This window comes from Scyliorhinus torazame, chromosome 2, assembly GCF_047496885.1.
Source record: "Scyliorhinus torazame isolate Kashiwa2021f chromosome 2, sScyTor2.1, whole genome shotgun sequence".
NCBI lineage: Eukaryota > Metazoa > Chordata > Chondrichthyes > Carcharhiniformes > Scyliorhinidae > Scyliorhinus > Scyliorhinus torazame.
In genome coordinates, this window is record NC_092708.1 from 218176961 (window position 1) to 218193995 (window position 17035).

Sequence of the window (17035 nt, forward strand, 5' to 3'; positions counted from 1 at the left end):
TTGTTTATATATTATTTATTTCTTGTTTAAAACTGGCCATTGTTATTTATATTGTTATATTATTGTGTAAAGGATACACAATGTACTGTCATGGTTGGCCAAAAAGTTTGAATAAAATATATTTTTTTTAAAAAAGGAGGAATTTGCAATTACTCTTTCACAGCCAATGATTTACCTTTTAAATGTAATTACTGTTAAAATGTAGGAAATGCAGGTGAACAATTTACATCCAGCAAGATCATACCAACAGCAGTGAGATAAATGACCAGATAATCTTTTGTGACGATGTTGATTACAGGACAAATATCGACCCAGGACACTGGGAGAACCCGCCTGATCCTCTTCAATAGTTTTCTATTCATCTCATTGCAGCTTTGGTTCAAACATGGACAAACTGGAGTCAATGGGAATTAGGGGGAAAACTCTCCGCTGGTTGGAGTCATATCTGACACAAAGGAAGATGGTTGTGGTGGTTTGGAGGTCAATTATCTCAGCTCCAGGACATCACTGCAGGAGTTCCTCAGGGTAGTGTCCTAGGCCCAACCATCTTCAGCTGCTTCATCAATGACCTTCCTTCCAACATAAGGTCAGAATGTTTGCGGATGACTGCACGTTCATGTTTGAACCCAGAATGTTCAGCACCATTTGCGACTCCTCAGAAACCAAAGCAATCCACGTGCAAATGCAGCAAGACCTGGACAATGTCCAGGCTTGGGCTGACAAGTGGCAAGTTATATTTGTGCCACACAAGTGCCAGGCAATCGCCCCGTGGCATTCAATGGCATTACCATCACTGAATCCCCCACGATCAACATCCTGGGGGTTACCATTAATCAGAAACTGAACTGGACTAGCCATATTGATATTGTGGCCACAAGAGCAGGTCAGCTGCTGACTCCCAAAACCTGTCCACCATCTACAAAGCACAAGTCAGGAGTGTAATGGATACTCTTGTGGATGAATGCAACTCCAACAACACTCAAAAAGCTCGACACCATCCAGGACCAAGCAACCTGCTTGATTGGCATCTTTTCCACAAATAATCACTCCCTCCACCACCAATGCAGAGTAGCAGTGTGTACCATCTGCAAGATGCACTGCACAAACTCATCAAGGCTATCCAGACAGCACCTTCCAAACCCACAACCACTACCATCTGGAAGGTCAGGAGCAACAGATACCTGGGAACACCACCACCTGTCGGTTCCCCTCCAAGTCACTCACTATTCTTACTTGGAAATATATCGCCGTTCCTTTACTGTTGCTGGGTCAAAATCCTGGAACTCCCTCCCTAACAGCACAGTGGGTGTACCTACACCACATGGACTGTAGCGGTTCAAGAAGGAAGCTCAGCACCACCTTCTGAAGGGCAATTAGGGATGGTAACAAATGCCAGTAAAGCCCAATCCCGTAAAAACTAATATTAAGGGGCAGCACGGTAGCATGGTGATTAGCACAATTGTTTCACAGCTCCATGGTCTCAGGTTCGATTCCCGGCTTGGGTCACTGTCTGTGTGGAGTCTGCACGTTCTTCCCGTGTGTGCGTGGGTTTCCTCCGGGTGCTCCGGTTTCCTCCCACAGTCCAAAGATGTGCAAGTTAGGTGGATTGGCCCTGATAAATTGCCCTTAGTGTTGGGTGGGGTTACTGGGTTATGGGGATAGGGTGGAGGTGTTGACCTTGGGTAGGGTGCTCTTTCCAAGAGCCGGTGCAGACTCGATGGGCTGAATGGCCTCCTTCTGCACTGTAAGGTCTATGATTAAAACAACCTAACTGAGATGTAATTACTTAGAATACAGATGCCAGCTCAACACTCTCTTTGTGTACCGAGGTGACAACTTAGATTATGTGCACAGCTTCCTGGAATGGGATTTGACTCAGGGGAAAGAGTGCTACCTTTGAGTCATAGCTAAGGGCAGAACAACTGGCTTCTGCACCCTTGTGCTGAGGATAGTAAAAATTATCCTAGGCTTCTCCTTGATATCCTGTTCAATGATCACAGCTGGAAAATATGTGCAGATGCCGAGTGAGGGGAAATTCAGGCTCTCAATGCATCAATGGCCATATGGCGACATGGTGGCACAGTGGTTCGCCATGTGGCTTCACAGCTCCAGGGTCCCAGGTTTGATTCCCCGCTTGGGTCACTGTCTGTGCGGAGTCTGCACGTTCTCCCCGCGTCTGCGTGGGTTTCCTCCGGACGCTCCGGTTTCCTCTCACAAGTTCCGAAAGACATGCTTGTTAGGTGAACTGGACATTCTGAATTCTCCCTGTGTACCCGAACAGACGCTGGAGTGTCGCGACTCGGGGCTTTTCACAGTAACTTCATTGCAGTGTTAATGTGAGCCTACTTGTGACACTAATAAAGATTATTATTGTTATCATTATTAGATTGCCTTATTGCGGAAGTTCATGTATGAGAATCAAGGCACCAGAGGGGGGCACACACCTGTATAGCTGTTGCTCGGCAAGCTATAACGGGTGGAAATTATCAGACAGCATACACAGAGTGTTCAATGAACAGTAGTAGGAGGTGAAGACCTGGAAAATCTACCCTAACCACTTTCCACGTCAACCCACACAAGTGTTGTTTCTCTCTGCAAAATATGCAGTTCACACTCTGCCCATAGGGATATGAGTGATTTTCCTCAGCCCAAACGATTTAGGGACAGGCCAGGAATAGCCAAGCTACAGGATCTCTCAGATGAGCACGGTCGTGCTTCTGGAGTTCAGCTGCCTAAATCTATCTAACATGAAACACAGGTAAGGTTTCTGCAGCTGGTCCGAAGAGCCGTTCCCCCCCATCCCCCGCCAAGGGAAAAAGACTGATCATCAATTATGTCCTGGCCCACTGCAGGTCTATCTGATCCCAGTGCAGTGCTGGAATACCAAGTCCATCATGCAGTCCATTGTCTTGGCTCCAATCTTTCATTGCAGGGTTTTCATTTGGATGCCAGTTCAGTCCCAAAGAGATCTTACTCATGTGAGCTGTACAACAATAAAATCATTTTACAGTGCTCATGGCACCATTCTGCGACACCAGTTTTGTTTTAACATTCTCTCCTGAAAGCACAAAACTGTTGTCAGGGTACAGTTCCAGGCCTTCTAACCTTCCTACAATACTTCACCCAATTGGTCATTTCTCATTCTCCCTCCCTCACTGAGGGTCAATTGTATCACTGCTGACGACTGAAATAAACCAACTCAGCAGAGACCATTGATCGAACTCATGACCACAAATAATCACTACCTCCACCACCGATGGTGGTGAGGAGCTTTACTTTCTTAGAATATACAGCAATGACTTTGAGAGAGCTCAGAAAGTTAACGTTCACACTGTTCACTGTGTCTCACCAACCTGCTTGTGCTGATTTGCCTCCAAGTTTGAACTTGCCTGTGCTGAGTGGCATGGAGGAAGGGCAGGTGCTGCATCCGAAGAAGAAGTTGTTGAGGTCTCTGCTGAGCCAGTTAGAGAAAGAACAAAATAATATTATGATGCTGCGGGACATTTCACACATACCCAACCTGAATGCCATTTTCAAATGGTTTGGGAAGTAGGGAGAGGTGCTTTGGAAACATTTGCTCAGGGTTTGTACAATCCTCCATTTGTGCACATTGCAAGAAAGATGAAGTTAATTTGCAAGTCTGTTTATCATGCTTCAAATTAATGTAAGAATTTTGGTCAGGCACAGAGCAAATTTATTTAAACAGTGAATAAATTATGATTAAATGTTAAACTATTGCTTCTGCCTTCTCTGTCCATCTTGGAGAGCACACAATGAGAACCTCCCTCTCAAATAGTTATTTGATCGGTAGGGTAGTTGAGATTATGTCATAACACCATGTGAACTAGGCAGTCGTCAACAGAATCACAGAATCTTTACAGTGCTTAGGAGGCCACTCGGCCCATCAAGTCTGGCTCTCTGAAAGAGCTTTCTACCTTGTGCCACTCTCCTGTCTTATCCCCATAACCTTGCACATTCTTTGAATACCTCAATCGAACCTGCTTCCACCCTCTCAGGAAGTTCGTTCCAGCCTCCAATCGCCTTCTGGGTGAAAATTTCTTTCGTCACATCACTTGGTCTCCTTTTGCCCACTTTTTGAACCTGTGCCCTCTAATTCTTGATGCTCTCTTGAGTGAGAACAGTTTCTCACTATTCACCCTGTACATACGCCTCAGGGTCTTGAATGCCTCTATCAAGTTTCCTGTCAGCCTTTCTTTCTCCAAGGTAAACAGTCCCAACTTCTCCAATCTATCCTCCTAGTTACAGTTCTTTATCCCTGGAATTATTCCTGTGAATGTCCTCTGTACTCTCTCCAATGCCTTCACATCCCTCCTCAGGTATGGTGCCCAGAACTCGATGCCATACTCCAGATGAAACCTAACCCATGTCTTATACAGGTTCAACATGACCTCCTTACTCTTATACTCAATGCCCCCATTAATAAAACCTAGGATACCATGTGCTTTATTAACTGCTCTCTCAATCTGCCCTGCCACCTTCAATAACTTATGTACATCTACACCAAGGTCCCCCTGTTCCTACACCTCCTTTAGAGTTTCTCCCTTTATTTTATAGTGTCTTTCCATATTCTCCCTGCCAAAATAAATCACCTCGCACTTCTTTGCATTGAACTTCATCTGCCACTTGTCTGCCCAGTCCACCAACACGTCTATGTCCTTTTGATTTTCAAGACTATCCTCATCACGTTTCCAGCCTACATATCGTCTGCAAATTTTGGAATCATGCCCTGAGCACCACAGTCCAGGTCATATATATATAAAAATAATATAAGCAAGAGCAAAGGTTTAACTTTCTCTGAAAAAAAAACCCTGAACCCAAATCTCAGAAAGTGAGTACTCAGTAATAGAATATTACCTGATGTAGATTCCATACTCATTGCTTTCATACCTCTGTGCAGATTGGCCATGCCATTTGCAACTGAAAAACAGATTAACAATGAAAGATAAATCAGTATTTTTTTTTGTTCACAAGTTGTGGACTTCACCAGCATTTATTGATAAGTCCCCATGCACTTGCAGCCCGTATCCTTTTAGGAAGGAGAGATCACAGGTTTGGAGGGCTGCTGCAGTGTACCTGGTAGATGGCACACACTCCTGCCATGGTGCACCAGCGATCAAGATCATGGATACTAAAGGTGACCAGCCAGGTAATGAGTTTGATTGATGGTCTGTGTTCTCCAGGGGTCGGTATTGGGACCCTTGCTTTTCCTGATATACATACATCTAGATCTTGGTGTGCAGGGGACAATTTCAAAGTGTGCAGATAACACAAAACTTTGAAGTATTGTAAACTGTGAAGAGGACCGTGTAGAACTTCAAAGGGACATAGACAAGTTGGTGGAGTGAGCAGATAGGTGGCAGAAGAAGTTCAATGAGGTGATGCATTAAGGTAGGATGAACATGGAGGGGCAATATAAAATACGGGGTCAAATTCTTACAGGGGTTCAGGAGCAGAGGGTCCTGGGTGTAGATGTGCATCAATCATTGAAGGTGGCAGCACAGGTGGAGAAAGCAGTTAATTAAGCATATAGTATTCTGGGCTTTATTAATAGGGACAAAGAGGGAATTCTGGTGGAGACATGTAGGTGGAGGTTGCACGTTAGGTGGCTCCTGCTAGAGTCTCTGGTTTTTGGACTTTTATGCACGGTTTCAGGGGTAGTTTGTGAAGGAGTTGGTGTGGGAAGTTTTCAGGAAGATGTGAAATGTCGAAGGCCCAGAAGAGGCATGCTGGAAAGAAGGGGAGAGCGAAAGTCTTCATCGAGCAAGGCTGTGGGTCCTGTAGGAAGAAAGATGGCAGGGGTTGGAGCATTGGGTGGGGCCGCTCCCCTCATGGTGGAAAGTCTGACCGAGGTGATGTCGGGGGAGTTTGAGAGGCTGTATGCCAAGCATATGGAGGGGCTGCAGATGAAGATGATGCTTGCAATGAAAGAGTGGGTGCAGGAGGCAAGTCTCCCGGTAGAGCCGGCAGTGATGAAGATGTTGGTCGAGGTGCGGGAGCAAGGAGAGAAGTTGAAGGGAATGGAGAAGGCACTGTCGCAACATAGCAACTGGTTCTCCTCGATGGGCGAGGAGCTGCGGAGGGTGGCGGAGGCCAACAAAGGGTCAGATCCAAGAGGGAGGTCAAGGAGGCAAAATCTGAGAATCGTGGGCCTGCCTGAGGAGGTGGAGGGCCCGAGGCTGGCCAAGTACTTCGCAAGGATGTTTGCGGAGTTGATGGGAGGGGGATGATTCCTCCCACTATGAGTTGGGCAGGGCACATCCGTCGCTCAGGCCGAAGCCTAAAGTGAATGAGCCCCAAGGGCGGCTATAGTGAAGGAGAAGGCCTTAAGCTGGGCGAAGCAGAGACAAGAGGTGAAGTGGAAAGGCATTGGTATACGAATATACCAAGACCTGACGGCAGAGCTGGCGAGCAGCCTTTGGACGGGTGAAGGCGGCATTGTATGGCAGCAGAGTGAGATTTGGAGGGGTCTACCCTGCAAAGTTGAGAGCAACGTACAACTTGAGGGATTTTTGTTTTGAGAGGTGGTGGAGGCGTTTGCTAAGGCTGAAGGACTAGGACTGAGATGAGGGTTGGGATTTGGACTTGGTAGGTGAGGACAGGGATGGTGTTTTTCTTATGGAGTGTTTTCTGTTTGATTGTGGTTTTGTTACCCTGTTTCTTGAATGGGGGGGGGGGGGGGTTGTTTCCATGTGTTTGGGGTATTTGGTTTTTCTTTTTTTTCTATGGGTGTGGTTTTATATTGTTTCTTGATATATGGGAGGTGGTTTCTTTGGGGGGTATGTGGCCAGTTACTAAGGAGGGGGAGGGGAGGAGGGGGGGGGGGGCTCTTGCAGGGGTCATCGCACTAGCAAACGAAGGTTGGCTAGTGAACGGGAGTGTGATGGAGGGAGGGGCCGTGGTCGTTGGAACATGATGGAGCAGGTTTCGATGGACCTGAATGGTAGGGGAGGGGATCGATACTGGGTGAGATGTTTGTAAGAGGAAGTGGATGGGAGGATTCTGGTGGGGGGGATCCTGGCTGGGTGGACAGGACCTGGGGTAATGGGAATGGTGGATAGGAGGGGTGGGGAGATGAGAGACCCCTTGTCAGGATAGTGGAACGTGAGGGGGTTAGGGGGAACCAGAGAAGAGGTCGAGAGTTTTCGTGCAGTTGAAGTGTTTAAAATCTGATGTGGTGATGCTGCAGGAGACCCATATGAGGGAGAGGATCAGGTGAGGCTTAGGAAGGGTTGGGTGAGTCAGGTGTTTCATTTGGGGTTTGATAGTAGGGCTCCGGGGTGTAGCGATATTGGTGGGCAAGAGGGTGTGGTTTCAGATGGAGAGCATGGTGGCTGACCAGGGGAGCAGGTACGTGATAGTGACAAGTGTGTTGGGAGGGGAGGTTAGTGGTGCTGGCAAGCATATATGGCCCCAAATTGGGATGATGCAGGGTTAGGGTAGGACTTCAGAATTTAACTTCACTTGCTTGGTGGGGAGGGTGAAGGCGGATTTGCTGAGGTGGGACAATCTCCCTCTGTCGTTGGCGGGCCGTGTGCAGGCAGTAAAGATAAATGATTCCTGTTTTTGTTTCAATGAATATCGGTCTTTTTGCCCAAGGCGTTTTTTAGGGTGGGTGGACAGGCTGGTCTGCTCATTTGTTTAGGTGGGGGAGGTGGCTAGGATGAGCAAAGTAATACTGCAGAGGGGACAGCAGGTGGGGGGTTCGGCCTCCCAAATTTGTTGTATTATTATTGAGCGGCAAATGCAGAGAAGGTGTGGGGCTGGAGCAGGGGTGGGGCTTTGTGGGTGAGGATGGAGATGGGCTCCTGCAGGGGTTCGGGATTGTAGGCGCTGGCAACGACGCCGTTCCCAATGGTGCCAGGGAAGTATTCGGTGACTCCAGTGGTAGTGGCCACGTTGAAGATTTGGAGACAGTATAGGCAGCATTTTGGGTTGGGAGCTGGGTCGGGGGGGATACTGATCAGGGAGAATCATGGGTTCGAGTGGGGAGGATGGATAAGGTTCCGGGGATGGGAAGAGAGGGGGATTAAGGAAATGAAAGACTTGTTTCTCGGAAGGCGATTTGCGAGTTTGGAAGAGTTGGGCGAGAAGTTTGGGTTGGCGCAGGGCGAAAGCTTTAGGTATATGCAGGTGGGAGACTTTGTGAGGAAGGTCTTTCCAACCTTCCCGATGACACCTGCCACCTCATTGTTGGAAGTAGTGCTGTCAATGGGGGTTTGGAGAGGGGGGGTGGTCTTAGCAATTTATGGGAGGAACTTGGAAGAGGACGGGGTGTCCCTGGAGGGATGTTTATTTTAAAATAAATTTAGAGTATCCAATTCATTTTTTCCAATTGAGGGGCAATTTATCGAGGCCAATCCACCTAACCTGCACATCTTTGGGGTGTGGGGGCGAAACCCACGTAAACATGGGGAGAATGTGCAAACTCCACACGGACAGTGACCTAGAGCCGGGATCGAACCTGGGATCTCGGCGCCGTGAGGCAGCAGGGCTAACCCATTGCGCCACCGTGCAGCCCCCCTGGAGGGGGTTAAGGCGAGGTGGGAGGAGGGTTTGTGGTGTGAGGTGCTGCAGAGGGTCAACGCCCCAGCTTTGTGTGCGTATCTAGGGCTTATACAGCTGAAGGTAGTGTACAGGGTGCACCTCATAAAGTCTAGGATGAGCCGGCTGTTTGAGACGGCGCAGGATGTCTGGGAGTGATATGGGAGGGGCCCTGCGAATCATTTTCATATGTTTTGGTCCTGCCCGAAGCTGGAAAGGTTTTGGAGGACGGTGTTCAGCACTATTTCGGGGATTTTACCTGTGGACATGGAGCCCGGTCCCAGAGAAGCCATATTCGGGTGTTGGAACGACCGGAGATACAGGCGGGTGTAGGGGCAGATATTCTAGCCTTCGCCTCGCTGATTGTTCGTAGGCGGGTCTTGTTGGGGTGGAGGTCAGGGGCCGGATTCTCCGCCCCGCCGTGCCACATTTCTGCCCCGGCCCGCCGGCTGGATTCTCTGTTATGCCGGCCGGTCAGTGGGGTTTCCCATTGAGGGGCAGCCCCACGCCATCGGGGAAACCCCCGGGCGCTGGCAAAATGGAGAATCCCGCCGACGGAGAATTCCGCCCCAGCTTCTCCGCCCTGTGCCTTGGCGTGGAGGGGGGATCTGCTGGAGTTTCTGACCATGGAAAAGGTGACGTTTGCTCTGAAGGGGGTTTCCACTGTGTGAATGGTTCAGGCCTGGAATGCACTGCCTGGAAGTGTAATTAAGGTAGGTTCATTTGAGACATTCAAGAGAATATTAGATGATTATTTGAACAGAAACAATGTGCAGGGGTACGGAGAAAAGGCAGGAGAATGGCACTAAGTCATGATGCTTGTTTAGAGGCCCGGTGCGGACACGATGGACCAGATGGTTTCCTTCTGCTCCGTAACAGCTCTGTGATTCTGTGTAGTGTTAATCCATTTCAGTAAGGGCTGATCCAATGACCTCCGTGTCACTGGGCAAAAAAAGACGAATGAAGCCTGGCCAGTTGTGTGACGTATTTGTGGGAACCTGGCATCTTAGAACTGTACCCAGCAACAGTCTGCCTTCAATGAATCATATTCAAACAGAAATAGTGACACAGAAGTGCCCTGAGTATTGAACAAAGAAAGATTGCAAGAGGTATAGGCAGTGCTAGTTCAGAGTCAAGACCTTCACATGAGCATCTCGTGACTGATAACTACATCAATCATTCTGGCACTGCTGCATGAAGCTCAGAGAGTTCCTGTTCAATGTAAGATTTATGTTGACGAAGCTCAACTGCATTTTTTAATAATAATCTTTATTGTCACAAGTAGGCTTACATTAATGCTGCAATGAAGTTACTGTGAAAAACCCCTAGTCGCCACATTTGGTGCACTACAATGGCAGAATTGTTTTCTGTTAGGAAAATAACGGTAGTTTTAAGGAATTTACATTTGTATTGGTAAACATTAGAAATAAGGTATAGTTTCAAGAGGGGTTAATTAAATGTTTCTGTGCCTGGAAGGGGTAAAACCTAGTTAGATTCATGCTGGACCAAGGTGTTTGTATGAGTGGGAGGTTAAGTTCCAATTGCGCTGTTAATAATAATCTTTATTAGTGTCACAAGTAGGCTTACATTAACACTGCAATGAATATTGTGAAAATCCCCTAGTCGCCACATTCCGGCATCTGTTCGGGTACACTGAGGGAGAATTCAGAATGTCCAATTCACTTAACAAGCATGTCTTTCAGGACTTATGGGAGGAAACCGGAGCACCCGGAGGAAACCCACACAGACACGGGGAGAACGTGCAGACTCCACACAAACAGTAATCCAAGCCAGGAATCGAATCTGGGACCCTGGCGCTGTGAAGCAACAGTGCGAATCACCGTGCTACCGTGCCACACATTTCTATTGTGTTTAAAGAGGGCTACAGTGTGAAGAATAAATAAACAGGCAGTGGTTGCTTGACAACTGGGGCCTTGTAGTTAGAGATGTCTTTAAGTTTTAGTTTAGCTAATTTGATTGCAGTTAAAGATCAGCAGTGAAGGCAGCTCTCAAGCTCTGCTAGAAGCAGTTGGTGTAGAAGGCTAGAGAGGAAAATCGCTCTCAGCTTTGCTTGAAGAAAAGCCCTTCTATTGATAATGGGTAAGAATACAAATGCCGGAAATCTAAAGTCCAGCTAGTTAAGGAAAACAGAGAAATGAAGAGTAATATTCAAGAAGTCTGAAGTTAAGTGAACAGAGATCAAGGTATTGTTCAAAAGAATTCAAGGAAGAGTAAACAAATGTTCTGAGTTGAAGAAACAATTTCAGTGACCAGATTTAAAGCTGAACAGCAGCCTTCAAAGATGTCTGAAGCGATTTTAGTTCAGTCTGAGAATCGAGAGTTAAAACAATTGTGGGCAGTTTGCACAGCTGTTAAGACAAAGAAATTCTAAAGGGGTTGGTGTGAAATCATGTACTGGATTCGCTGTTAAAAGTGGAGCAGAAGCTTTTCTTAAAAGTGTAATTTGGAAAATCTGGTCTGGGTTTTGGAATGCAAACCTCTAAGGGAAAGCATACATATGAGCAAAGATTTTAAAGAGTGGTCTTGGAAGTGGAGTTCGGAAACTTCCACATGACAATCATCTGGGGGGATTCTGAGAAGAAATTCACAGACACACAATAAACAAAACGTCTGTTGGTGCTCATTTTCTAGGCGCGCAGAAGAATGGTCCTTGGGGCCAAGTAGCACTGTGTAACTGGTACTGATGGACCCGTACCCGTGAAACAGTCAGTGTCAATGGCAGAGAAAGGGAAAGAAAACTGCTGCGGAAAATAAACCCATTTCCACTTACTGTGCTCTATAGTTGAACGACCTGCTTGCTGGAGATGTGGCCTTTCTACGGCTGGGTCATCCGCCTGAGAGATACAATAAAGAAACATTTCAATTGGATATATCTGTTCATCCGTTTTTGACCATTCCTTCGCACTCTCTTGATGACATGGCACTCAATCTGTAGATTTTAACTCTGTTAAACAAATGAATTTTGACTGTGTAAAATGAGGCCACTGGATAGTGACTGCCTGCTTTCCCTCTTTCACAGCTATGTCCTCCAGTACAGTTGAGGCCTTCTGTGATCTGTACTTATCCAAGGAACTGGAAAGCATTGTCAACACCAGTGGCAACATTATGCTTTCATTTGATAAGTTTTGTTTTTCACTTGGAGTTGGAGTTAATTAACTCACAAAATGTCCACCCCATCTTGGATTTAGACGAGTGGTCAACTATTGTAATTTTGGTTTATTGTTCATCTACTTCCCCAACATTCACTTCTCTCAGGAGCAACAGCAGCAGCAGCAGCAGCAGACAATTGCTCTTTTTCTCATTAGGAATCCAGCATGATGGACCAGGAATTACAGTGCAGAATATCACGAACAAATTAAAAAGGAAAAAGTAATGCAATCAAATAACTAAATGAGAATGAAGTGAAAGAAACAGTTGGAGGAGGAAGCAACATTTGTGTGAGTCTTCATTTCAAGACAGTGGCAATGCAGAACAGCTAGAAGGTTAGTACATGCAATGATTTGGAGCTCAAGCGTAGAATTAGCCCCAGTCATGAGAGTGAGGGACACACAGAAACAAATAAGCTGCTCAGTAACATTTATCATCAGCAGACTGAGAGCACAGGTTAGTGAGCCACTCATTTCCGGATGATGGAAGTGAGATTCATGCAGGAAGACCTGGGAGTCATGATTTAATTTTTTTTTTTAAATTTAGAGTACCCAATTCATTTTTTTTCCAATTAAGGGGCAATTTAGCGTGGCCAATCCATCTACCCTGCACATCTGTTGGGTTGTTGGGGCGAAACCCATGCAAACACGAGGAGAATGTGCAAACTCCACACGGACAGTGACCCAGAGCCAGGATCGAACCTGGGACCTTGGCACCGTGAGGCAGCAGTGCTAACCACTGCACCACTGTGCTGCCCTAGGGAAGTCATGGTTACAGTAGTTTGTGCTCCTCTTGGGCTGCAATCATATCCTCACATAATTGTACAAATAACCAGGCTTTTGAAAGGCACCCAACTGAGTCATTTTGTGGTGGACAGACCTCAAATTCAAGGTACTATCTCTTGGACCTTGCACTCAATCTGAACCTATGATTGTGGTGGGGTTATACTGTCATATGACTTGACTACGTACAGATAAACTACGAGTTGACTGAATTCAGATAATATGTACGAATGATTACACTTTTGTACTTCAGTTGTGCTTTTTATTTTTAAAATAAATTAGTAATTTATGAAAAAATAAATATAAATTATTGGAATGTGCGCAGTATACGGAACAAGGTAAATGAGCTTGTTGCACACATTGAAATTGGTCGGTACGATGTTGTGGGCATCACAGAGACGTGGCTGCAAGGGGATCGAAAGCAAGGAGCGATATCGGATCAGAAGGCATAGAATCTAACAAAAGACCCAGGAGCGGGAGCTTCGGGTCGTGAAGGCAAAGGCAGCCGAGAATGAGGACGACATACAGGGCCTGGTGGTGAAGACGGAGACGCATGAGGCACATCAGAAACGATGTGTGGAAAGGTTGGAGGCACTGGAGAACAACGCAAGGAGGAACAACCTGAGGATTCTTGGTCTTCCTGAAGGTGCGGAGGGAGCGGACGTCGGGGCATATGTGAGCACGATGCTGCACTCGTTAATGGGAGCGGAGGCCCCGGCGGGTCCGTTGGAGGTGGAGGGAGCATACCGAGTGATGGCGCGAGGACCGAGAGCAGGAGAAATTCCCAGAGCCATAGTGGTGAGATTCCTCCGTTTTAAGGATAGAGAAATGGTCCTTAGATGGGCAAAGAAAACTCGGAGCAGTAAATGGGAGAACGCGGTGATCCGCGTTTATCAAGACTGGAGTGCGGAGGTGGCGAGAAGGAGGGCGAGCTTTAATCGGGCCAAGGCGGTGCTTCATAAAAAGAAGATAAAATTTGGAATGCTGCAACCGGCAAGACTGTGGGTCACATATCGAGGGAGGCACCACTACTTTGAGACGGCGGATGAAGCGTGGACCTTTATTGTGGAAGAAAAACTGGAATGAGCGGGTTATTAAAAAGAACGTTTGAACAAAGTGGTGGGGCGAATGTGGGGGGCGAAGAGGGGGGTTAAAAAGGTGGGAAAGAGGAGTTTTATGTACTAATCCTGCGATGTGGTAACTTTTCTCTCTTCCACAGGTGGTGATGGGGGGGGGAGGGGAGGTGGAGGAGATGGGGCGTTGGCCATTGGGGGCGGGGCCAAGGGAGAAGCGCGGGCTTGGTTCCCGCGCTATGATAATCATGGCGGGAATAGAGAAGCAGGAAGGAGGGGGCGTCGCACGGTATGAGCCGAGGTCACGGGGGGAAGCCGAGGTCGGCCAGAGTTTGCTGACTTCTGGGAGCAACATGGGGGGAGTAATTACGCTAGCGGGGGGGTAGGAGGGGGGAATTACTGGGTTGCTGCTGCTGGGGAGAGGGGGGAGCTGGTATGGGAGGGGATGGGCGGGGGGGCACCGCCTGGGGGAGATACAGCTGCGTGGGAACCGGGTGAGGAGCTGGAAAAAGGGGATGGCTAATCGACAAGGGGGGGGGGGGGGGTAGGAAGCCCCCCAACCCGGCTGATCACGTGGAACGTGAGAGGGCTGAACGGGCCGATAAAGAGGGCACGGGTACTCGCACACCTTAAGAAACTTAAGGCAGATGTGATTGTGTTACAGGAAACGCACCTGAAACTGATAGACCAGGTTAGGCTACGCAAAGGATGGGTGGGGCAGGTGTTCCATTCGGGGCTAGATGCGAAAAACAGGGGGGTGGCTATATTAGTGGGGAAGCGGGTAATGTTCGAGGCAAAGACTATAGTGGCGGATAACGGGGGCAGATACGTGATGGTGAGTGGCAAACTACAGGGGGAGACGGTGGTTTTGGTAAACGTATATGCCCCGAACTGGGATGATGCCAATTTTATGAGGCGGATGCTAGGACGCATTCCGGACCTAGAGATGGGAAAGCTGATAATGGGGGGAGATTTTAATACGGTGTTGGAACCAGTTTTGGATAGGTCGAAGTCCAGGACTGGAAGGAGGCCGGCAGCAGCCAAGGTACTTAAAAATTTTATGGAGCAGATGGGAGGTGTAGACCCATGGAGATTTAGCAGACCTAGGAGTAAGGAGTTCTCGTTTTTCTCCTATGTCCATAAAGTCTACTCGCGAATAGACTTTTTTGTGCTGGGAAGGACGTTGATCCCGAAGGTGAGGGGAACGGAGTATACGGCTATAGCCATTTCGGATCACGCTCCACACTGGGTAGACTTGGAGATAGGGGAGGAAACAGGAGGGCGCCCACCCTGGAGAATGGACATGGGACTAATGGCAGATGAGGGGGTGTGTCTAAGGGTGAGGGGGTGCATTGAAAAGTACTTGGAACTCAATGATAATGGGGAGGTCCAGGTGGGAGTGGTCTGGGAGGCGCTGAAGGCGGTGGTTAGAGGGGAGCTGATATCAATAAGGGCACATAAAGGGAAGCAGGAGAGTAAGGAACGGGAGCGGTTGTTGCAAGAACTTTTGAGGGTGGACAGACAATATGCGGAAGCACCGGAGGAGGGACTGTACAGGGAAAGGCAAAGGCTACATGTAGAATTTGACTTGCTGACTACGGGCACTGCAGAGGCACAATGGAGGAAGGCACAGGGTGTACAGTACGAATATGGGGAGAAGGCGAGCAGGTTGCTGGCACACCAATTGAGGAAAAGGGGAGCAGCGAGGGAAATAGGGGGAGTGAGGGATGAGGAAGGAGAGATGGAGCGGGGAGCGGAGAGAGTGAATGGAGTGTTCAAGACATTTTATAAAAAATTATATGAAGCTCAACCCCCGGATGGGAGGGAGAGAATGATGGGCTTCTTGGATCGGCTGGAATTTCCCAAGGTGGAAGAGCAGGAAAGGGTGGGACTGGGAGCACAGATCGAGGTAGAAGAAGTGGTGAAAGGAATTAGGAGCATGCAGGCGGGAAAGGCCCCGGGACCGGATGGATTCCCAGTCGATTTCTATAGAAAATATGTGGACTTGCTCACCCCGGTATTGACGAGGACCTTTAATGAGGCAAAGGAAAGGGGACAACTGCCCCCGACAATGTCTGAAGCAACGATATCGCTTCTCTTAAAGAAGGAAAAGGACCCGCTACAATGCGGGTCCTATAGACCTATTTCCCTCCTAAATGTAGATGCCAAGATCCTGGCCAAGGTAATGGCAATGAGAATAGAGGAATGTGTCCCGGGGGTGGTCCACGAGGACCAAACTGGGTTTGTGAAGGGGAGACAGCTGAACACGAATATACGGAGGTTGTTAGGGGTAATGATGATGGCCCCACCAGAGGGGGAAACGGAGATAGTAGTGGCGATGGATGCTGAGAAAGCATTTGATAGAGTGGAGTGGGATTATTTGTGGGAGGTGTTGAGGAGATTTGGTTTTGGAGAGGGGTATGTTAGATGGGTGCAGCTGTTGTATAGGGCCCCGATGGCGAGCGTGGTCACGAATGGACGGGGATCTGCTTATTTTCGGCTCCATAGAGGGACAAGGCAGGGATGCCCTCTGTCCCCATTATTGTTTGCACTGGCGATTGAGCCCCTGGCGATAGCGTTGAGGGGTTCCAAGAAGTGGAGGGGAGTACTTAGAGGAGGAGAAGAACACCGGGTATCTTTGTATGCGGACGATTTGCTACTATACGTGGCAGACCCGGCGGAGGGGATGCCAGAAATAATGCGGATACTTGGGGAGTTTGGGGATTTTTCAGGGTATAAATTGAACATGGGGAAAAGTGAGTTGTTTGTGGTGCATCCAGGGGAGCAGAGTAGAGAAATAGAGGACCTACCGTTGAGGAAGGTAATAAGGGACTTTCGTTACCTGGGGATCCAGATAGCCAAGAATTGGGGCACATTGCATAGGTTAAATTTAACGCGGTTGGTGGAACAAATGGAGGAGGATTTCAAGAGATGGGATATGGTATCCCTGTCACTGGCAGGGAGGGTGCAGGCGGTTAAGATGGTGGTCCTCCCGAGATTCCTCTTTGTGTTTCAGTGCCTCCCGGTGGTGATCACGAAGGCTTTTTTAAAAAGGATCGAAAAGAGCATCATGGGTTTTGTGTGGGCCGGGAAGACCCCGAGAGTGAGGAAGGGATTCTTACAGCGTAGCAGGGATAGGGGGGGTGCTGGCACTACCGAGCCTAAGTGAGTATTATTGGGCCGCTAATATTTCAATGGTGAGTAAGTGGATGGGAGAGGAGGAGGGAGCGGCGTGGAAGAGATTAGAGAGGGCGTCCTGTAGGGGGACTAGCCTACAGGCTATGGTGACAGCCCCATTGCCGTTCTCACCGAGGAACTACACCACAGGACCGGTGGTGGTGGCTACACTGAAGATTTGGGGACAGTGGAGACAGCATAGGGGAAAGACTGGAGCCTTGGGGGGGTCCCCGATAAGAAACAACCATAGGTTTGCCCCGGGGGGAATGGATG

General features: G+C 48.2%; 1 protein-coding gene across 2 annotated transcripts in view; it reads right to left on the reverse strand.

Moving 5' to 3' along the window:
* Nucleotides 1-17035, reverse strand: part of LOC140395811 (caspase-8-like) — a 95138-nt gene that overhangs the window by 39838 nt on the left and 38265 nt on the right. Inside the window, exons 6-8 of one of the 2 annotated variants that reach the window (XM_072483937.1) lie at nt 11354-11417; nt 4876-4938; nt 3354-3451 (exon numbers count right to left, since the gene is read on the reverse strand). In XM_072483937.1, coding sequence (XP_072340038.1) covers nt 3354-3451; nt 4876-4938; nt 11354-11417 — 225 coding nt within the window. Of the gene's footprint in view, nt 1-3353; nt 3455-4875; nt 4939-11353; nt 11418-17035 lie in introns of both variants that reach the window. The other variant, XM_072483936.1, reaches the window with a different exon arrangement.